Raw genomic sequence first — 23280 nt, forward strand, 5'->3', positions numbered from 1 at the left:
TGATTACCAACAACGACGAGACGGCCTACAGGGAGGAGGTGAGGGCCCTCGTAGTGTGGTGTCAGGAAAATAACCTCACACTCAACGTCAACAAAACTAAGGAAATGATTGTGGACTTCAGGAAACAGCAGAGGGAACACCCCCCTATCCACATCGATGGAACAGTAGTGGAGAGGGTAGCAAGTTTTAAGTTCCTCAGCATACAGACAAACTGAATTGGTCCACTCACACAGACAGCATCGTGAGGAAGGTGCAGCAGCGCCTCTTCAACCCCAGGAGGCTGAAGAAATTCGGCTTGTCACCAAAAGCACTCACAAACTTCTACAGATGCACAATCGAGAGCATCCTGGCGGGCTGCATCACCGCCTGGTACGGCAACTGCTCCGCCCAGAACCGTAAGGCTCTCCAGAGGGTAGTGAGGTCTGCACAACGCATCACCGGGGGCAAACTACCTGCCCTCCAGGACACCTACACCACCCGATGTTACAGGAAGGCCATAAAGATCATCATGGACAACAACCACCCGAGCCACTGCCTGTTCACCCCGCTATCATCCAGAAGGCGAGGTCAGTACAGGTGCATCAAAGCTGGGACCGAGAGACTGAAAAACAGCTTCTATCTCAAGGCCATCAAATCAAATCAAATCAAATTTATTTATATAGCCCTTCGTACATCAGCTGATATCTCAAAGTGCTGTACAGAAACCCAGCCTAAAACCCCAAACAGCAAGCAATGCAGGTGGAGAAGCACAGTGGCTAGGAAAAACTCCCTAGAAAGGCCAATACCTAGGAAGAAACCTAGAGAGGAACCAGGCTATGTGGGGTGGCCAGTCCTCTTCTGGCTGTGCCGGGTGGAGATTATAACAGAACATGGTCAAGATGTTCAATGTTCATAAATGACCAGCATGGTCGAATAATAATAAGGCAGAACAGTTGAAACTAGAGCAGCAGCACAGTCAGGTGGAAGTTGAAACTGGAGCAGCAGCATGGCCAGGTAGACTGGGGACAGCAAGGAGTCATCATGTCAGGTAGTCCTGGGGCATGGTCCTAGGGCTCAGGTCAGTTGAAACTGGAACAGCAGCATGGCCAGGTGGACTGGGGACAGCAAGGAGTCATCATGTCAGGTAGTCCTGGGGCATGGTCCTAGGGCTCAGGTCCTCCGAGAGAGAGAAAGAAAGAGAGAAGGAGAGAATTAGAGAACGCACACTTAGATTCACACAGGACACCGAATAGGACAGGAGAAGTACTCCAGATATAACAAACTGACCCCAGCCCCCCGACACATAAACTACTGCAGCATAAATACTGGAGGCTGAGACAGGAGGGGTCAGGAGACACTGTGGCCCCATCCGAGGACACCCCCGGACAGGGCCAAACAGGAAGGATATAACCCCACCCACTTTGCCAAAGCACAGCCCCCACACCACTAGAGGGATATCTTCAACCACCAACTTACCATCCTGAGACAAGGCTGAGTATAGCCCACAAAGATCTCCGCCACGGCACAACCCAAGGGGGGGGGGGCGCCAACCCAGACAGGATGACCACAACAGTGAATCAACCCACTCAGGTGACGCACCCCCTCCAGGGACAGCATGAGAGAGCCCCAGCAAGCCAGTGACTCAGCCCCTGTAATAGGGTTAGAGGCAGAGAATCCCAGTGGAAAGAGGGGAACCGGCCAGGCAGAGACAGCAAGGGCGGTTCGTTGCTCCAGAGCCTTTCCGTTCACCTTCCCACTCCTGGGCCAGACTACACTCAATCATATGACCCACTGAAGAGATGAGTCTTCAGTAAAGACTTAAAGGTTGAGACCGAGTTTGCGTCTCTGACATGGGTAGGCAGACCGTTCCATAAAAATGGAGCTCTATAGGAGAAAGCCCTGCCTCCAGCTGTTTGCTTAGAAATTCTAGGGACAATTAGGAGGCCTGCGTCTTGTGACCGTAGCGTACGTATAGGTATGTACGGCAGGACCAAATCAGAGAGATAGGTAGGAGCAAGCCCATGTAATGCTTTGTAGGTTAGCAGTAAAACCTTGAAATCAGCCCTTGCTTTGACAGGAAGCCAGTGTAGAGAGGCTAGCACTGGAGTAATATGATCAAATTTTTTGGTTCTAGTCAGGATTCTAGCAGCCGTATTTAGCACTAACTGAAGTTTATTTAGTGCTTTATCCGGGTAGCCGGAAAATAGAGCATTGCAGTAGTCTAACCTAGAAGTGACAAAAGCATGGATTAATTTTTCTGCATCATTTTTGGACAGAAAGTTTCTGATTTTTGCAATGTTACGTAGATGGAAAAAAGCTGTCCTCGAAATGGTCTTGATATGTTCTTCAAAAGAGAGATCAGGGTCCAGAGTAACGCCGAGGTCCTTCACAGTTTTATTTGAGACGACTGTACAACCATTAAGATTAATTGTCAGATTCAACAGAAGATCTCTTTGTTTCTTGGGACCTAGAACAAGCATCTCTGTTTTGTCCGAGTTTAATAGTAGAAAGTTTGCAGCCATCCACTTCCTTATGTCTGAAACACATGCTTCTAGCGAGGGCAATTTTGGGGCTTCACCATGTTTCATTGAAATGTACAGCTGTGTGTCATCCGCATAGCAGTGAAAGTTTACATTATGTTTTCGAATAACATCCCCAAGAGGTAAAATATATAGTGAAAACAATAGTGGTCCTAAAACGGAACCTTGAGGAACACCGAAATTTACAGTTGATTTGTCAGAGGACAAACCATTCACAGAGACAAACTGATATCTTTCCGACAGATAAGATCTAAACCAGGCCAGAACATGTCCGTGTAGACCAATTTGGGTTTCCAATCTCTCCAAAAGAATGTGGTGATCGATGGTATCAAAAGCAGCACTAAGGTCTAGGAGCACGAGGACAGATGCAGAGCCTCGGTCCGATGCCATTAAAATGTCATTTACCACCTTCACAAGTGCCGTCTCAGTGCTATGATGGGGTCTAAAACCAGACTGAAGCATTTCGTATACATTGTTTGTCTTCAGGAAGGCAGTGAGTTGCTGCGCAACAGCCTTCTCTAAAATTTTTGAGAGGAATGGAAGATTCGATATAGGCCGATAGTTTTTTATATTTTCTGGGTCAAGGTTTGGCTTTTTCAAGAGAGGCTTTATTACTGCCACTTTTAGTGAGTTTGGTACACATCCAGTGGATAGAGAGCCGTTTATTATGTTCAACATAGGAGGGCCAAGCACAGGAAGCAGCTCTTTCAGTAGTTTAGTTGGAATAGGGTCCAGTATGCAGCTTGAAGGTTTAGAGGCCATGATTATTTTCATCATTGTGTCAAGAGATATAGTACTAAAACACTTGAGCGTCTCTCTTGATCCTAGGTCCTGGCAGAGTTGTGCAGACTCAGGACAACTGAGGTTTGGAGGAATACGCAGGTTTAAAGAGGAGTCCGTAATTTGCTTTCTAATAATCATAATCTTTTCCTCAAAGAAGTTCATGAATTTATCACTGCTAAAGTGAAAGTCATCCTCTCTTGGGGAATGCTGCTTTTTAGTTAGCTTTGCGACAGTATTAAAAAGGAATTTCGGATTGTTCTTATTTTCCTCAATTAAGTTAGAAAAATAGGATGATCGAGCAGCAGTAAGGGCTCTACGGTACTGCACGGTACCGTCCTTCCAAGCTAGTCGGAAGACTTCCAGTTTGGTGTGGCGCCATTTCCGTTCCAATTTTCTGGAAGCTTGCTTCAGAGCTCGGGTATTTTCTGTGTACCAGGGAGCTAGTTTCTTATGAGACATTTTTTTTGTTTTTAGGGGTGCAACTGCATCTAGGGTATTGCGCAAGGTTAGATTGAGATCCTCAGTTAGGTGGTTAACTGATTTTTGTCCTCTGGCGTCCTTGGGTAGGCAGAGGGAGTCTGGAAGGGCATCAAGGAATCTTTGTGTTGTCTGTGAATTTATAGCACGACTTTTGATGTTCCTTGGTTGGGGTCTAAGCAGATTATTTGTTGCAATTGCAAACGTAATAAAATGGTGGTCCGATAGTCCAGGATTATGAGGAAAAACATTAAGATCCACCACATTTATTCCATGGGACAAAACTAGGTCCAGCGTATGACTGTGACAGTGAGTGGGTCCAGAGACATGTTGGACAAAACCCACTGAGTCGATGATGGCTCTGAAAGCCTTTTGGAGTGGGTCTGTGGACTTTTCCATGTGAATATTAAAGTCACCAGAGATTAGAATATTATCTGCTATGACTACAAGGTCCGATAGGAATTCAGGGAACTCAGTGAGAAACGCTGTATATGGCCCAGGAGGCCTGTAAACAGTAGCTATAAAAAGTGATTGAGTAGGCTGCATAGATTTCATGACTAGAAGCTCAAAAGACGAAAATGTCATTTTTTTTTGTGTAAATTGAAATTTGCTATCGTAAATGTTAGCAACACCTCCGCCTTTGCGGGATGCACGGGGGATATGGTCACTAGTGTAGCCAGGAGGTGAGGCCTCATTTAAAACAGTAAATTCATCAGGCTTAAGCCATGTTTCAGTCAGGCCAATCACATCAAGATTATGATCAGTGATTAGTTCATTGACTATAATTGCCTTTGAAGTAAGGGATCTAACATTAAGTAGCCCTATTTTGAGATGTGAGGTATCATGATCTCTTTCAGTAATGACAGGAATGGAGGTGGTCTTTATCCTAGTGAGATTGCTAAGGCGAACACCGCCATGTTTAGTTTTGCCCAACCTAGGTCGAGGCACAGACACGGTCTCAATGGTGATAGCTGAGCTGACTACACTGACTGTGCTAATGGCAGACTCCACTATGCTGGCAGGCTGGCTAACAGCCTGCTGCCTGGCCTGCACCCTATTTCATTGTGGAGCTAGAGGAGTTAGAGCCCTGTCTATGTTGGTAGATAAGATGAGAGCACCCCTCCAGCTAGGATGGAGTCCGTCACTCCTCAGCAGGTCAGGCTTGGTCCTGTTTGTGGGTGAGTCCCAGAAAGAGGGCCAATTATCTACAAATTCTAACTTTTGGGAGGGGCAGAAAACAGTTTTCAACCAGCGATTGAGTTGTGAGACTCTGCTGTAGAGCTCATCACTCCCCCTAACTGGGAGGGGGCCAGAGACAATTACTCGATGCCGACACATCTTTCTAGCTGACTGTTAAACAGCCACCACTAACATTGAGTGGCTGCTGCCGACACTGACACTGACACTGACACTGACACTGACTCAACTCCAGCCACTTTAATAATGGGAATTGATGGGAAAGGATGTAAAATATATCACTAGCCACTTTAAACAATGCTACCTAATATAATGTTACATACCCTACATTATTCATCTCATATCCATACGTATATACTGTACTCTATATCATCGACTGCATCCTTATGTAATACATGTATCACTAGCCACTTTAACTATGCCACTTTGTTTACATACTCATCTCATATGTATATACTGTACTCGATACTATCTACTGTATCTTGCCTATGCTGCTCTGTACCATCACTCATTCATATATCTTTATGTACATATTCTTTATCCCCTTACACTGTGTATAAGACAGTAGTTTTGAAATTGTTAGTTAGATTACTTGTTGGTTATTACTGCATTGTCGGAACTAGAAGCACAAGCATTTCGCTACACTCGCATTAACATCTGCTAACCATGTGTATGTGACAAATAAAATTTGATTTGATTTGAGCATGTCTGATGAAAGTTAGTGATACAACAGTTGTTTAAGCTTTCAGTTATGAGGGACAACAAACAGATCCAGAGAGGGAGGGACAACAAACCGATCCAGAGAAAGAAAGTAAGCAAGCTGCTGCAGCAACTCCTTCCAGAAATTAGAGCGATTTAGGTGACAAAGACACGGGGCCCAGACAAGTGAAGCTGAATAGCTACCCACACAAAAGTTTTTGTACACAGAAAATGACATTTCAGCACTGCTGGTTTGGGTAGAGTACTTTGTCCACAAAAACGCAGCTTTCTTTTTGATTTACATTTGACTCTCTTGTCGGTAATGGCTGCAAAAATGTGAAAAAAGCTTTTTTATCTTTGGTGAACATGAGATGGTATAAACACACAGACAGTGTTGTGGCATGGCAAAGCTACGAGGCAATAAGCATTCATGGGAACATTGCTCAGATTTTAACATCTGCCCATGCTAGTGATGTTGCAGAGAGAAGGGAGTATCTGAGGAGAATTGTTGCGGTCACCTAAATGTTAGGAAGAATTTCTTTCCGTGCCAATGATGAATCTAGTGAAAGCATAAATAGAGGGATTTTTCTTGAGTGTATGGAGCTTTTGAATGAGTTTGACCCTTTCCTGCAAAGGTACAATACTCCATCAAATGTGACGTATCTCTCTCCATAATCTCAGAATGACATGATCGAATGCTGTGCTCAAGAGATTACGGACACCATTTCAGTTTCTTGGAGAATGTGTATTCGTTTTTGAGTATATCCCTAGTTAACCACAAGTTCAAACTTAGAATGGCGTTAGCAGAACTTGTACAGCTCTCAAACACTCGCTGGGTGTACCAGTTGCGGTCCATAAATGCAGTCCTGGACACTTTAACTGCAATTGTTGATTGTCTATCTGCCATTGGATCCCCCATGGCTGTTGGTCTGAGTGCAAAGTTTCATAAGTTCTCCACCATGTATTTGCTACTGATGTTTCAGTGCCTTCTTTCTATAACTGAGGGATTACATAAATTCCTCCAGAAACAGACTGTAGACCTGGCTGAAGCTTGTTTTGGCAAACAAGCTGTATGTGACACACTGGTAGGCAAACGCACAGATGCATTTACAACAGAACTTTGACAGAACCAAAGCACTCTGTGAAATTCACAATATTCCAGAGGCAGATTCAGCAAGAAAGCGCAAACAAAGAAAAATTGGAGATTTTATGCTGGAGACCTACTTGGGTTTAGGCACAGAATTGTCATGTTCCCAAACAATGAAAACAGAGTTGTTGCTCCCCTGCTTGGACGAGATGGATTCTCGACTGTATGCAGGTCTGCTCAAAGGCATACATGCATGCAGCCCCAATTCAAAAAAAAAATCACAAAAAAAATCGATACATAAAATAACTTGAGACATATTTTTCATAGGTCTAGATACTTGTCGACCATCTCATTCCAAAATCATGGGCATTAATATGGAGTTGTTCCCCCGTTTGCAGCTATAACAGCTTCCACTCTTCAGGGAAGGCTTTCCATTTGCTTCCATTCAGCCACAAGAGCATTACTGAGGTCGGCACTGATGTTGGGCGATTAGGCCTGGCTCGCAGTCTGCGTTTTCAATTCATCCCTAAGGTGTTAGATGAGCTTGAGGTCAGGGCTCTGTGCAGGCCAGTGAAGTTCTTCCACACCAATCTCGACAAAACATTTCTGTATGGATCTCGCTTTGTGTATGGGAGCATTGTCATGCTGAAACAAGAAAGGGCCTTCCCCAAACTGTTGCCACAAAGTTGGAAGCACAGAATCGTCTAGAATGTCATTGTATGCTGAAGCATTAAGATCCCCCTTCACTGGAACCAGCGACGTCACTAGAGATTCATGGATAGCGGGGCTAAGCCTCTTTTGGGGGTCTAGGCATTCTCCCCCAGGAATATTCTATCAAAATAAGGTTATTTTTGGTCAAGGTTGGCTAAAATTATAACCGTCTCCTAGTTTCTGTGTGTAATGAACACGATGGGAGACAGAGTGCTGGTTTCAAGCGCAGGGCGCAGCAGGTGTTTATTGGTAAAGGACCACAGGAAGAGGCAGGTAGCTGGGTCCAGGGGCAGGCAGAAGGTCATACACAGGGGGTCCAAAAAGGCAACAGTACAGGCAGGGAAAAGGCTAGTAACATCATCTAGGAGATCAGGCAATAGGTTGATAACAGGAAATCCGATAGACTAAAGTACAGGCAGGGAATAGGCAAAAGGCGTCGTTAGTGTTGCAGGCCAAAACTATCATACACGGGAGGATTAAATTAAGGGAGAGAGCGAGAGATGCGGGTCATGCTATACCATTAGAAAAAAACAGTTTCATCCACAAAGGGGCAAAACTAAATTCAACTAATGAGCTAAATAAAATAATTAGGAATATAATCTGATAAAAAAGAAAGATCCCAAACAAATATTAGAACCTATATTAAGGAACTGCTCCTCCTGCTTCTCTCTTTTGATACTTATTTTGTGGGTGGACGCATCAAAGTGTACCTCCTATTTTTAAAGGTGGCAAAGTGGTCAATGACACTATTATGGCTTAGTGGCCCAAACACCCACCCTCAATGGACATGGCTGCAAGACTGGAAAGCCTTTTCTGACCCATTGTCTTACGCAACCAGGGGTGCATACGGCAGTGCACTAAAGGACCTTTCGCAGGAGCAGCTGCTCACAGGAATTGTGAGAGCAACGTGAATGATTTCATTCAGAGAAGGAAACATATCATCATCCAGGAGGTTATGCACAGCAAGCATATCTTTGGGAGGACATCCAGCCTCTCTTTTCCAGGCAAGAAAGTTTCTGGCCACCAACATCACTTGTCGAGCCTCAAGTCGAGTCTCAAGTCTTGTGACTTGAGTCCACACCTATGGCATCCACAACCCTGGAGAAGAAAGCAGCTAGTGCTGCTTGCCCCAACACATTATTCCAGATTGCTCCACTAAGCCACCATGAAGTTAGCTCTTAGCGGTATGATTGCTACATTTGCTCTTGCAGGAAGCGACATGGTTTACTCGTTTACTCGACATTCAATTAGAGGCTGGTCTAGCTGATTTAGCTGTGGTTTGGTCCTGTCACCATTGGGTAAATGCGTGAGTCACACAGTCCAAGTAGACGTTGCAGAGACTGTTGCCATTTTCACGTTAATGAATCCATCCCTTGGCCGGCATTTCTTGCATTTCATATCTTCTTTATCTTGATTTTTTTTTCTCTGCCCTCCCTCCCGCTCACTTGCCAGAAGGGACTACTACTCTTACTCTTACTATCCGTAAGTGACGCCACCCTCCTACCTTTCCATTGTTTTGCTAATCGATCATTCACATGCTTGTGCTCTCTGCCTGCCAATGAAGGGTTTGTGGCCAAATAAAACTGTTGCTCTCTCTATCCCCCTCGCCCTCTCCTCTCCCACTCCCTCTCTCTCTCTCTATGTGTTTGTAGGAAGCCAGTGAACATAAATAAGACACCCATAACATACCGTCAGGAGAAGAATCACATGGGTTCGATGGAGCGCAGTTTCACTGACCAGAGTACCCTGCAGGAGGATGAGCGCATGGCCCTCTCTGCAGCACGCATGGCACACACCTGCAGCACGCGCAGTAAGCACACACACACACACATAAACACCTGCAGTATGTGCTTTCAAATAAAAACTTGACACCAGTAATCAAACTATGATTAATTTGTGGAAAACCTGAGGTCTAATGTTTTTCCCAAAATGCTTCCACAATATTGTGTGTGAACTTTATACCTCCCACAACATCCATTTAGTCTTAGAAAAGTGTCATATACCTCCGAAGCAGCTATACTCCCTGCAGCAGATCCACAGTCTAAAATAAGATAACGAGAAAAAGAAAATTGCAAACAGATGTAAAGTGAAACACCTTCAGGCAAGAAAATGATTTGTGATTCTAGTCATCTTCCTTCTCATCTTGATATCTTGAAATATGAAGTTTCATAACAGAAAAGGAAAGAAATAATCTTGGTTTACATGTCCTGGGCTCAGTTGCATACAGTGGTTCGTCCTTTAAAAGTTGCAGCATACACCACTTGCGTGGTGCCGCAAAATTCTATGGCAAGTTATTTAAGTGCCATTAATGCTAGTTTGATCACCAAAGGGTATCTTTGAGAAGCATTTGATAGCCTTCAATAGTGGCTGTACTAGAGCATTTTAAACCTTTTTTGTAAGAACATAGTATATGAGACTGATTTTAAGAAATATTGCTTTATAAATATTATGGTGTTTCTATTCCAAGAAAAATGAAAAACCCTCCGAGTTTTTGTTAGGATGGAATGGAAAATATGGTGCTGTACAACAGTGCTGGGCTATTTAGCTAAAGAATCCCTGTGTCGTACGCGGGAGACCGGGGTTCAATTCCTCGACTGGAACGAAGGACTTGGCTGTTTTGTTCTTAATGGATTCCATGTGAGTTATTTCATAGTTGTGATGTCTTCATATTGTTCTACAATATAGTAAAAATGACATGATGATGATCACAATGATACTACAATGCAACAAATACAGTGGGGCAAAAAAAGTATTTAGTCAGCCACCAATTGTGCAAGTTCTCCCACTTAAAAAGATAAGAGGCCTGTCATTTTCATCATAGGTACACTTCAACTGTGACAGACAAAATGAGAGAAAAATATCCTGAAAATCACATTTTAGGATTTTTTATGAATTGATTTGCAAATTATGGTGGAAAATACAAAATATTTAAAAGACACCTGTCCACAACCTCAATCAGTCACACTCCAAACTCTACTATGGCCAAGACCAAAGAGCTATCAAAGGACACCAGAAACAAAATTGTAGACTTGCACCAGCCTCGGAAGACTGAATCTGCAATAGGTAAGCAGCTTGGTTTGAAGAAATCAACTGTGGGAGCAATTATTAGGAAATGGAAGACATACAAGACCACTGATAATCTCCCTCGATCTGGGGCTCCACTCAAGATCTCACCCCGTGGGGTCAAAATGATCACAAGAACGGTGAGCAAAAATCCCAGAACCACACGGGGGGGCCAAGTGAATGACCTGCAGAGAGCTGGGACCAAAGTAACAAAGCCTACCATCAGTAACACACTACGCCGCCATGGACTCAAATCCTGCAGTGTCAGACGTGTCCCCCTGCTTAAGCCAGTACATGTCTAGGCCCGTCTGAAGTTTGCTAGAGAGCATTTGGATGATCTAGAAGAAGATTGGGAGAATGTCATATGGTCAGATGAAACCAAAATAGAACTTTAGGGTAAAAACTCAACTTGTCGTGTTTGGAGGACAAAGAATGCGGAGTTGCATCCAAAGAACACCATACCTACTGTGAAGCATGGGGGTGGAAACATCATGCTTTGGGGCTGTTATTCTGCAAAGGGACCAGAACGACTGATCCGTGTAAAGGAAAGAATGAATGGGGCCATGCATCGTGAGATTTTGAGTGAAAACCTCCTTCCATCAGCAAGGGCATTGAAGATGAAACGTGGCAAGGTGGAAGTGTAACTAAAATGTAGTTTAAATAACCACATGCATTTTGAATGTCACCTAGTTATTTTATTAACGAAAGCATAAAGATGTTGATGAAGAAATACTGTACCACTGTTTTGAGTTAGAAATGTAACACTTCAGAGTACCTAATCATCGAATACATTGCAGGTAGGGAGATGTTCACACCTAAAGTAGCCGGGCTATAAAGAGTCTATTGTCCTGATAAACAGGCTACAAAGTGTTTGAAAACCTGTTTTCAAAATGCCACCAACTGTCCATCACTACTGTAAATAAAAACACAGCATCTTGTTTACATTCTTTGTCACCACAATGTCACAAATATTTTGTATCTACCTTTCCAATTACTTTTAGAGTTTGGGATTCATTTGATTCATATTTGTATTAATATTATGGTGTTTATATTCCAAGAAAAACGAAAAACCCGCTCAATTTTTTTATTTGATTTTTAATCTGAATAAAGGCCAAAATAATATCTGTAAAGGCCAAAACATTTATTTCGATAGAATTCTCCCCCTACCCTCCATCTAGGCAAGTCTATTGTCCAGCTACCTGCTAGAACAGCGGGAAAGTTTCTCTAGTCTGCGCCATTATTAGTGCAATGCCCCTTAAAGTTTTGCTTTGTGCTACCGAGTGAGGCGGGGTGGGGGTCCACCCCACTCCCTCCTCCATGGGCTAAGTCTGTCTTCTGTGTGCGGCTCTGCAACCTATGCCGTGCCCCCTGCCCTCGTGCCTTGAACCTCACGCACTTTCAGTGGATACAGCTAGAGAACTGCTGGAGAACTGCAAGGCAATCCCATTGTACACCACTCAGGAGCTATGACCAACATATATTGTCCTGCTAAAAGCAGGGTTAATAATGTATCTGTGAGAATATCCTATGGGCTTTTACATAATAATAATAATAATAATAATAATTGCTTTGTTAAAAAAAAAATATTTGGGAGATTTTGTTATCAGATAATGTAAAATGAGCGAGGAAAAAGGCTGTTCTTGAACATGGGGTGAGACATTGTTACTAATTTGTAAATACATTTTATTTCAAATTATTTATTTAAGTTTCTTCTTCAGGCAAGGGTCTATTTTTCTCCACTTCCTGTCTGACTGATATGCCCAAAGTAAACTGCCTGTTACTCAGGCCCAGAAGCCAGGATATGCATATATTTGGTACTATTGGATAGAAAACACTTTGAAGTTTGTAAAAATTTAAATAATGTATGACACTATAACACAATTGATATGGTAGGAGACAATCCAAATAAAAACCAAAACCAAGTCTTTGTACAAGGTTTCAGGCTTGTTTCTTCCCAAACGAGGAAGAATTTTGAGTTTTGGTACTGGGAGTTAGAGTTGGAAATCAGTCTGTGTCGTGCGATGAAGAGGACGCGCACTTGCTAATTTGGCTTTTCTATTGAACATACTACATTCCGTATGAAATATTATGGTTTAATTACATTTTAGGGTACCTGAGGATTAAATAGAAATGTATTTTGACATGTTTTAACAACGTTTAGCGGTAGCTTTTCGGATTCCTTTCTCTGCACGTTGAACTAGTGGATTACTCAAATTGATGGTGCCAACTAAACTGACTTTGGGATATAAAGAAGGATGTTATCTAACAAAACGACCATGCATGTTGTAGCTGGGACCCTTGGGATTGCAAGTCAGAGGAATATTTTCAAAAAGTAAGTGAATATTTAATCGCTATTTGTGAAATTTACGAAGCCTGTGCTGGTTGAAAAATGTGTGGCACGCCGTCTTCAAACAATCACATCAGACAATGCAGTTAGATTAACAATCATTTAAGCTTTCAACCGATATAAGTACCTAGATGTTTAATATCCATCATTTTAATGATTCATTTATTTATTTGTGCGCCCTCCAATTTCACCGGAAGCTGTCGACAGGTGTCCCACTGACGGGAAGCCTATCCCAGAGAGGCTAATTAGAGGGAGAAAAACATACAGTCATGAGCACAATTATCAGTTTCTATTTAGGTTTATGTCGCCCATTCATTGTCAATTAGAGACACAGTAGGACCCAAAAACATCCTCAGTGCTCTAGCTCCCCCTTGCGCTGGTCTGGAGCGATGAAGTGGTGACGCAGGGTACCATGCTAAACCACAAATGACTTCTAAGTACCGCAGCATAATCGCAAAATTTATGGAGCAACCACTGTAAAACACTAAGTTAATTTCCCCCCTATCTTTTCCCTTACATTTTCCTTATCTTTAAGTCAGTTGCAACAAACATTTAAGGTTAAATGTTAAATTAAGTGAAAAAGTTAAGGGTGCCCATGAGGTCCCTTAACTGCTTCATTCAGTATCGATGTAAATAGCATTTGTGGAGATTAATGTTGCCTTCATCTGCTCTGGTTACAAAAGGAAAACATAAATCAGCTACTGTAGTTCCTTAGCTAAATAATGGAAGGTGCACAAGCCAGCTAGCTAGAAAGCTAGCTGGCTAGTTATATTTAGCTGGGTGATTCTGCAACTTTGGGCACTTTGGCCCTGCAAGCTTTCAGAAATGAAACTTACTGAAACACCATTTTACCACTATTCTACTTGTCTTTGATTTGTCTAGAAATAATATCTGATAATGGCTGTGATCGTAGAATGTACACTGCTCAAAAAAATAAAGGGAACACTTAACACAATGTAACTCCAAGTCAATCACACTTCTGTGAAATCAAACTGTCCACTTAGGAAGCAACACTGATTGACAATACATTTCACATGCTGTTGTGCAAATGGAATAGACAACAGGTGTAAATTATAGGCAATTAGCAAGACACCCCCAATAAAGGAGTGGTTCTGCAGGTGGTGACCACAGACCACTTCTCAGTTGCTATGCATCCTGCTGATGTTTTGGTCACTTTTAAATGCTGGCGGTGCTTTCACTCTAGTGGTAGCATGAGACGGAGTCTACAACCCACACAAGTGGCTCAGGTAGTGCAGCTCATCCAGGATGGCACATCAATGCGAACTGTGGCAAGAAGGTTTGCTGTGTCTGTCAGCGTAGTGTCCAGAGCATGGAGGCGCTACCAGGAGACAGGCCAGTACATCAGGAGACGTGGAGGAGGCCGTAGAAGGGCAACAACCCAGCAGCAGGACCGCTACCTCCGCTTTTGTGTAAGGAGGAGCAGGAGGAACACTGCCAGAGCCCTGCAAAATAACCTCCAGCAGGCCACAAATGTGCATGTGTCTGCTCAAACGGTCAGAAACAGACTCCATGAGGGTGGTATGAGGGCCCGACATCCACAGGTGGGAGTTGTGCTTACAGCCCAACACTGTGCAGGACGTTTGGCATTTGCCAGAGAACACTAAGATTGGCAAACTCGCCACTGGCGCCCTGTGCTCTTCACAGATGAAAGCAGGTTCACACTGAGCACATGTGACAGACGTGACAGAGTCTGGAGACGCCGTGGAGAACGTTCTGCTGCCTGTAACATCCTCCAGTATGACCGGTTTGGCGGTGGGTCAGTCATGGTGTGGGGTGGCATTTCTTTGGGGGGCCGCACAACCCTCCATGTGCTCGCCAGAGGTAGCCTGACTGCCATTAGGTACCGAGATGAGATCCTCAGACCCCTTGTGAGATCATATGCTGGTGCGGTTGGCCCTGGGTTCCTCTTAATGCAAGACAATGCTAGACCTCATGTGGCTGGAGTGTGTCAGCAGTTCCTGCAAGAGGAAGGCATTGATGCTATGGACTGGCCCGACCGTTCCCCATACCTGAATCCAATTGAGCACATCTGGGACATCATGTCTCACTCCATCCACCAACCAGGAGTTGGAGGATGCTTTAGTCCATGTCTGGGAGGAGATCCCTCAGGAGACAATCCGCCACCTCATCAGGAGCATGCCCAGGCGTTGTAGGGAGGTCATACAGGCACGTGGAGGCCACACACACTACTGAGCCTCATTTGGACTTGTTTTACGGACATTACATCAAAGTTGGATCAGCCTGTAGTGTGGTTTTCCACTTTAATTTTGAGTGTGACTCCAAATCCAGACCTCCATGGGTTGATACATTTGATTTCCGTTGATAATTTTTGTGATTTTGTTGTCAGCACATTCAACTATGTAAAGAAAAAAGTATTTAATAAGAATATTTCATTCATTCAGATCTAGGATGTGTTATTTTAGTGTTCCCTTTATTTTTTTGAGCAGTGTATATATCATTTTTCTCAGACAGCCACAGACAACTTTAATTTCCATCATGGCAATTTTAGTTGAAAATGAAATATCTTAAAACTAATTTATAACACATTTGTACATTAATTTGTATTGAATAATATTTTAAGTGATTATTAGTTTTTCTAATATTAATAATTCAACATAATGCCTGAATGTATAAACTGAAAAAAAAGTATTTATCATGAAAAATGAGAGATTTCCACCCAATCTTTTTGAGAGATTATGATAATGACCATATGATTTCCCCATCTAAAACAAATCAATCAATGTCAATTATAAATAATATACTAATTTACCCCAAAAATATGGGTGTGGTGGAAATGACATCTATGTAAAAAATTAAAAAATAAGTATGAAAACAATATTTTATTACAAACAGTTTGAACAACAACCATTGGTAATCTTTTAATTAATTTAAGACAAAGTATGTTTCGAAAAGTAGCTGATGGGCAGGGCTCAAAGAAGTAGGCCAGTGTTTTTGAGATATCGGCCCAGATTGCAGGGGGGTCATTTGCATAGAAGAGCTCAATGAGACAAGGGAAACTGTATCATTTGTTCAACACGGGTCTGGAGGTTCACCTGCTTGTGAGATACACCAAAGTGAACTGCCTGTATTTCACTAGTGTAATTATACAGGTAGATCTTTGCAAAGTCAATATGCACGATGATCTCCTCTTTTAATTCTCTGTTTGGAGTATTGATGTTGAATGGTGTACATGTATTTCCCCCAACTTCTCTTTCAATCCTTTGGAGAAGTCCTACAGTAGAATCTGCAGTGTTCCACACACCTTTTCTTTTACTGTCAAATGTACTGTGAACTTCTCCAAGTTTCCCTCTTGGTTTTTCCTTCTCTCTCTTCAGCTTTGTTTTTCAACTCAAACCACCATGTCTGCTCACCAGCAGATGTTGGCTCTTTTGCTTGGCAAAGGGAGCACTCTGTACATGCACTCTTTCTTCAGGTTCTCACAGCACAAAGACTCAGTAAGGTTCTTAATGTTGCTGCAGCTGAACCCTTTGTGATGCTGTAGTTTTACCGCCATGAGCTGGAGGTTGGCATGGGTTTGTTGGCTTGACAACCCCAAACGGATGTCTTCTGCAGAATTCACAGGACATTTTCATCTCTGAATATTCCCTCTTAAAATTCTGATAAAGGTTCTGAATTGTGCCATTCAAGAAGCACTACTGATTTTCTTCTTGTTCCTCATTAGTGTGTCCTTTTTCTCTGTTGTTGCGCTACTGTTGTCATCACGTTCATAGAATCTAGTGATTTTCTCTTCTGTGGCTTTGTAATTATGTTACACTTTTTCTCCTGGAGTATTGAAGACTTGTTGGCCTGTTTTCATTTGCCCTTTGACCAGGCCATACTTTCTCAGGATGTTGCCTCTGAGCATTTTTGAAGCCATTTGTTTGTCCTTGGCACTGCAAACATTTTTTGATACTTTTGCTTTAACTCTGTAATGATGCCATTTTGAAACTATAAAATCCTTCGGAGTTCCCTTCATTTCCTGTTTTGTCTTTGGGGAATCTTATCTCTCCATTTTCTTCATCAGTTGATCATACTTTATTTTGTATTTCTCAGCTTTCCGTAAAGTTTTATCAAGTTTGACATTTGTCATGCAAAGATCTCTGTTTTTGAGCAACCTCTTCCAAACCTTTTCCTTCCAACAAGTATCCGACTTCTCATTCCTGTTGCAGATGATGATTGTCCTCATGCTCTGGCTGCAAGTCATCTGGTGACTGAGGTGGTGTGTTGCCTGTTAGGTAGGTCTCCATTGCAACTGTTCTCTTTCAAATATGTCTTCTATTCCGTTGGTTGCATTTCCATTTCCTTCCCTTGCTTCTTTGTTTTCGCTTTGTAAACTCAGAGATAGATTTCACTTCTCCCTTTTCTTTTTTCTTCCAGTATCTCTCCCTGTCTATTTGCAGATGTTCCTGGTATCGTATAGGTTATTTATTTTTAGTTGGTTTCTATGTCTGTGACATCTGCTGTTTTATGTGGTATCTTTTAAAAGCAAAGAACAATACTACTTAGGTTTTTTCAACTTGTGCACACCTTGGAGCATTTTCTAGATTCAATTGATTTAAACCATGATTAAATAAACCAAAAGTAATAACATAATAGATGTTTGTAATTGTTTGTAATTTCCACCACTGTTAAGTTTGAGATGGAAATGACTTTCATGGAAATGACGCTTCTACAGTTTTGAGCAAAGAATAACAGACTGGTTAGCATGCTTTGGCTAGTATTTCGGCTAGCATCGAGTTTATACTAAATACATAAAATCAAAATTCTACCACAAATGAAAGAAATTATAGCCTGTTTAAAAATGAATGACAATTAAAAAATATTCTCTCCACAAGCAATATTTTCCTAGATTTAGCTTCAACTTCTGGACATCACATCTGGAACAACTATCCACTGCAGCGATGTGCTTCAGCTTCACAATACGTTTCCATGGTAACTAAATTAACATTCTCTTGACAAAACTTTATTGAGGAATTTGCCCTCATTGGTGGAAATGACACCACTAACCAAAGGACAGGTATGTTGTGTAAATAATAATATAAAGGGCATACTCACAATAAATATTGATATATATTTTATTTATTTGACTCTTTCTCTAGTAGATAACATTATATAATGTGCAATTATTAATGTTTTCTCATAGAAAAACAGTAGAAACTCAAAATTTTGGGTCAGGGACAAGGGTAAAAAAAAACAGTGAAATTGAGGGTTAAATTGCATAACATACTTTGATAGAGAGGTGTTAAAAAAACTGGGATGATTGTAGTGTGAACTTACCATATAAAGATCTTTATATTTTTATTTATTTAAAAAAATCCCCATAATTGACCCAGAGGACATAGCTACTCTGCAAGCTAGCTTGACGTACTAGAAAGTAATATAAACAAGTTGAGAAAAAAGTTACTTCAAGAAATGTGGTTTATTACCTTCTGAAGCAAATTTGGTTATCCTGTCTTGATTTGTAGAAGTTTTATTTTGCTATCTCACAAAATGAAAGCAATCTCTTTGAGTTTAGTCAGTGAATCTGGCCATTTCCATGGTAACCAGATACTCTTTCTGCCATACATGCCTTCAAACTAAGGAAATATTTGAGGGGCTCTATGCAACACCCTTAAACAATTCCATTAGGTAATGGAAAATTAACACTTAGATGTTTTATACAACTGGGCCCTGATGTACTTAATAGTTCATCAAAGAGAGACTGGATGGTGTCATCTCAATCAAATATTACTACCCAAACAAACCTATATAACAAACTAATCTCACTTTACTGTCAGCAACTTAAATAATACATACAATAGCTGGGTCCAATCTGACACATGAATTTTTCTATATACCTATAGCCTATGCAGTGGCGTTTTTAGCATGTCAAACAACCCATTTTTTCTCTCTAAACAACGCATTAAATGCAGTTAATGCACTACAACTGACAAACGGTGCCCACAGAAGTTTAGGGTCCACTTAAAGCTGTCCCGAGAGTGGAGCTTATGGCTGACTTGATTAAATAAATATGCTTTCTATTGACTCCTTGTTGATTTGTGTAACTGGATAAGAACCACATTCTCTTTCAATAATAATGAATGTCGACATTAGTTTTCCCTTTGGAACAACACTCAAACATTATTAAATTTATGTTCACAATGTTTGTTCTTATATAATTAACGCTTAGCTCTATGTATAAGCAAGTGCAAGCAAAACGAGCTGCGATGAGGTAGGCCAAGTCATTCAGCAATTTTGAAATGGACAGCGACTGAAATTCAGATGTTAGTTCAGATAAATTCCGCAAGATGTTGAGGCCTTAACTTTACTCTTCTTTAAGTCACCACAGAGAGCGAGAGACCCAGACTCAGCTGTTTGTCTACCATTTGAAGTGTTTTAATAGGCCTATGTGGTCTAAAAAGGAAGGACAATTCAATCATGAGGATCCACTTTTATAGACAATATACAGACGCACTGACAGCGCATTGTGCAAACAAAACAACCGTCACAATATGAACTGGAATTACATTGGTCTATTACTGAACTTTTTGTTGAACAAAAGAGACTGTCAAGGAGGGGATACTATAATATAATGTTGTTGGGTCTGTACCTTACCACCCTCCTCGTGTAGAAAATCAGTCTAGCTAATTATAACACACAATGTAAAAAGCAATTAACACTGCCTAAAATTATTAATAAGATGCTAATATGAGAGACCTATATAAGCAATATAATAATGCAGATGTACAAATTATGGCAATGGCATATATGACGATAAGCAGTTAAGAGGCATGCTGTAATTTGGATTAGGACATGAGCAAGCTGAAACCGATGTATCTTAATATGCCGCCTATTTGTTCATCATTTTTTTAATTGACAGAGCGACATAATTCAGGTCATGGGCCGTTCTTACAGTATTCTCCCTGTACATCAAGTCAGAACCGTAGGATAAATAACGGGGGCACATAGGCAGACAATGAAAGCTCTTACAATATTCGATCATTACATCTCTCTAAAACAAGCTATACCACCTTTTGTGTGTATCCCTATGCCTAACGGTGCCCCCTTCCTTTGTTCTCCTCTCACAGGTGAGCAGCGTAGCTCAGTGAATGAGTCCAGTAGTCTTCTGGGAGGTTCGCCGCGACGCCAGTGTGGGCGTAAGGGCTCACCCTACCACACTGGTCAGCTCCACCCTGCTGTGCGCGTGGCCGACCTTCTCCAACACATCAACCAGATGAAAACTGCAGAGGGCTATGGCTTCAAACAGGAGTATGAGGTAGGCAGTATGGGTTGTGGCTGATGTGCATGGTTGTGGCTGATGTGCGTTTGGATGGTATAAGGGTCTATTGCTGGGGAAGGTGTGAGAAAATAGAAGTTTGTAGTCATGTCATCATACACTGTTTAGGGGTTTAAAATGTAGAAATTTTCATAATTTACAAGTCAAAATTGTAGACAGATTATCCAGTTAATAGTCAGATTGTGTGAAGTTATCACTCACATCCCAGTTCTTACAGACTGCAGAAATGTATGATCAGGGTTCAAATAAACTTCTTGGACCAAGTTGACTGTGAGACTATTAAATCATCATTGTCTGGAGCTCAGATAGCCCCTCTGTCAGAGTTGCTGTAGCAGTGTAGCTGATGAAGCCCCCTAATCCCCAGGTGTTCTCCAGACCAGGAGGCCCTTTGTTCCCCAGCCCAGTGACCGCCAATTGCCTCAGCATCGGGGGCTCGGTGGCTCCCAACCCCTGGCTGTCCTCCAGTACCACAATGATAAAAGAAGATCCTCTGTACTCTGGTTGGAGGACAATTCTAAATAGAGGCTTTTGGGCTTCACCACTGCCAAGTGGCTGTGGTGTGATGTATAGGATGCCACCAAGTTGAAAGTGTTCTTAAGTGGTGCACGGCACAACGTGGGAGATATTTTGTGAAATCATTGCCTACAATTAAGGAGAGAAGCCTTGGGGGACTTATAGGCTCTGTTCCAAACTTCTTTATGCATCAGGGAGTGTGTGTTAAGGAGAGTCTCTCTTGGTTCACTTATCTCCTGAGGGCTCCCAAGTGGCGCAGCGGTCTAAGGCACTGCATCACAGTGCTAGAGGCGCCACTACAGACCCTGTTTTGATCCTGGGCTGTATCACAACCAGCCGTGATCGGGACTCCCATAGGGCGGTGCACAATTGGCTCAGCATCGTCCTGGATAGGGGAGTTTGGCCTGGGTAGGCCGTTATTGTAAATAAGAATTAGTTCTTAACTGACTTGCCTAGTTAAATAAATTAAATTAAATCTTTCGACGTTCAGACTGTGGAATTGAGTCTGTACTTTACCGTAGGTAGAGAGGGAAATGTTTTTGTTTTGGGAGAGAAGCAGAACTCAACCCACTTATTATTCCAGTACCTCTGTAACGGCTGATTTCCATGGCTCTCTGGATGCGTCGGGCCACATTTTGGAGGGCAAACAGCCCTGAAACATTTGTCCCCGGTGGGCTACTTCTCCAGTCAAGAGCAGACTCTGGGGTGAGCTACATCCCTGTCTGTTGCCTGTGGTTTCCCTGTCACATGTCAAGGAAAAGATAGAAAATATCTCACTCCCCAATTTCTCCCTGGTACATGTTTGCCCTTCTGGTTCTGGAACTCCGCTTGTAGACTCATTAAACTGTCCCCCACAGGCAAAACTCTCCACAACAAAAATCTATATTCAGCTCCCTGTATTTTCTCTATCTATGTCTCTCTCCATTACAATTGAAAACAATGAGGACTATCATGCTCTCCTGACCTCCTAGGCTTTATTTCCCAGTGGAATGCCAATGTAGGACATTCAGAGATATTGATCAGCTCTCCGCAGTGTGTTGGAAGGGACTGGCATGTCTGAGCTGTGGGTGGACCTGTATTCCCACTGCAGTTACTTGCAGGTAAACACTAAGATATAGAGAACTGAAGCATTCACTATGCTGTACAGGGCATCACCTTGAGGCAAAGCTTGAAAGGCATAATCGATCGATTTATTGTATGTCTAGATACAGTAGAGAAGGTTTCTGTGTGGAATGAAGTAAACACAACAAGAGCTGTTTTCACAGATCACAGCCAAGGATTTAGTCAGTTTTTCAATTGTGTCTTCAGGATGTTGACTTATACTATCATTATGATTAGGAAAAGGGAACGTAGTCAACACCGGTGGGATGGTTGACATAGTGATATTGCACTGGGGGAGAAAAAAAGACAGCGATAATTTGAAACCACTGCAGCAAAATTATTCATGACACAGTTATGTAACGGCTCAGACTGTTCTTCACTGTGTCTCGTCTTTGTCTTTCATCTGAGTTTTCTCTTAATTTTTTGTGTGATCCTCAGAACCAATTAACCCCTCCCCGCAACCCCCCTAGACAGGGTTTGGGTGGTTACTCTCTCTCTCTGTGGGGAGCAGTGGGGTTGTAATCCCCTGCTCAGCATGCAGGCTTGGATTCACCCACAGTCCCCTCTGGTGGCTGAACAACCACAGGTGTGTGTGGGCGGGGACTTGGCTCCACATACTAGGGGAGAGGATTAGTTTGGCTGATGAGAGCATAATATAGCTGGATCCCGCTGCTGGGGTTGTCCTTGAGTCAGGACTGTCATGGGATGGCGATAGTGGAGCATGTTGATGAGAGGAACTTGTTGGAACAGAGTTGTGCATGGAGCCGTGACTAGCCAGGATGTATGGGATTCACTAGAGAGCTTCATGTTCACACACAGAGAGAGAAAATCAAATCAAATTTTGCTGGTCACATGCATATGGTTAGCAGATGTTAAGGCGAGTGTAGCGAAATGCTTGTGCTTCTAGTTCCGACCATGCAGTAATATCTAACAAGTAATCTAACAATTTCACAACAACTACCTTATACACACAAGTGTAAAGGAATGAATAAGAATATGTACATAAATATATGGATGAGTGATGGCCGAACGTCATAGGCAGGATGCAGTAGATGGTATAGAGTACAATATATACATATGAGTAATGTGGGGTATGTAAACATTATATCAAGTGGCACTGTTTAAAGTGACCAGTGATTACATCCAATTTTTAATTATTAATTATTAAAGTGGCTAGAGATTTGAGTCAGTATGTTGGTGGCAGGCACTCAATGTTAGTGATGGCTGTTTAACAGTCTGATGGCCTTGAGATGGAATCTGTTTTTCAGTCTCTCGGTCCTGGCTTTGATGCACCTGTACTGACCTCTCCTTCTGGATGATAGCGGAGTGAACAGGCAGTGGCTCGGGTGGATGTTGTACTTGATGATATTTTTGGCGGGCAGGTAGTTTGCCCCCGGTGATGCGTTGTGCAGACCGCACTACACTCTGGAGAGCTTTGCGGTTGTGGGCAGAGCAGTTGCCGTACCAGGCAGTGATACACCCCGAC

At 42.3% G+C, this 23280-nt stretch overlaps 1 protein-coding gene across 12 annotated transcripts in view; it reads left to right on the plus strand.

The window, feature by feature from the left end:
- The window catches only part of ptprub (protein tyrosine phosphatase receptor type Ub), a 350658-nt gene that overhangs the window by 267023 nt on the left and 60355 nt on the right, over nucleotides 1–23280 (plus strand). For 7 of the 12 annotated variants that reach the window (XM_031793010.1, XM_031793031.1, XM_031792998.1 and 4 more), the window contains exons 15-17: nucleotides 8926–8955; nucleotides 9126–9283; nucleotides 19972–20159. In XM_031793010.1, the coding sequence (XP_031648870.1) occupies nucleotides 8926–8955; nucleotides 9126–9283; nucleotides 19972–20159 (376 nt within the window). The remainder of the gene's footprint in view (nucleotides 1–8925; nucleotides 8956–9125; nucleotides 9284–19971; nucleotides 20160–23280) is intronic. The other 5 variants (XM_031793042.1, XM_031793046.1, XM_031793019.1 and 2 more) reach the window with 1 other exon arrangement.

The sequence above is a fragment of the Oncorhynchus kisutch genome, linkage group LG2 (assembly GCF_002021735.2).
Source record: "Oncorhynchus kisutch isolate 150728-3 linkage group LG2, Okis_V2, whole genome shotgun sequence".
NCBI lineage: Eukaryota > Metazoa > Chordata > Actinopteri > Salmoniformes > Salmonidae > Oncorhynchus > Oncorhynchus kisutch.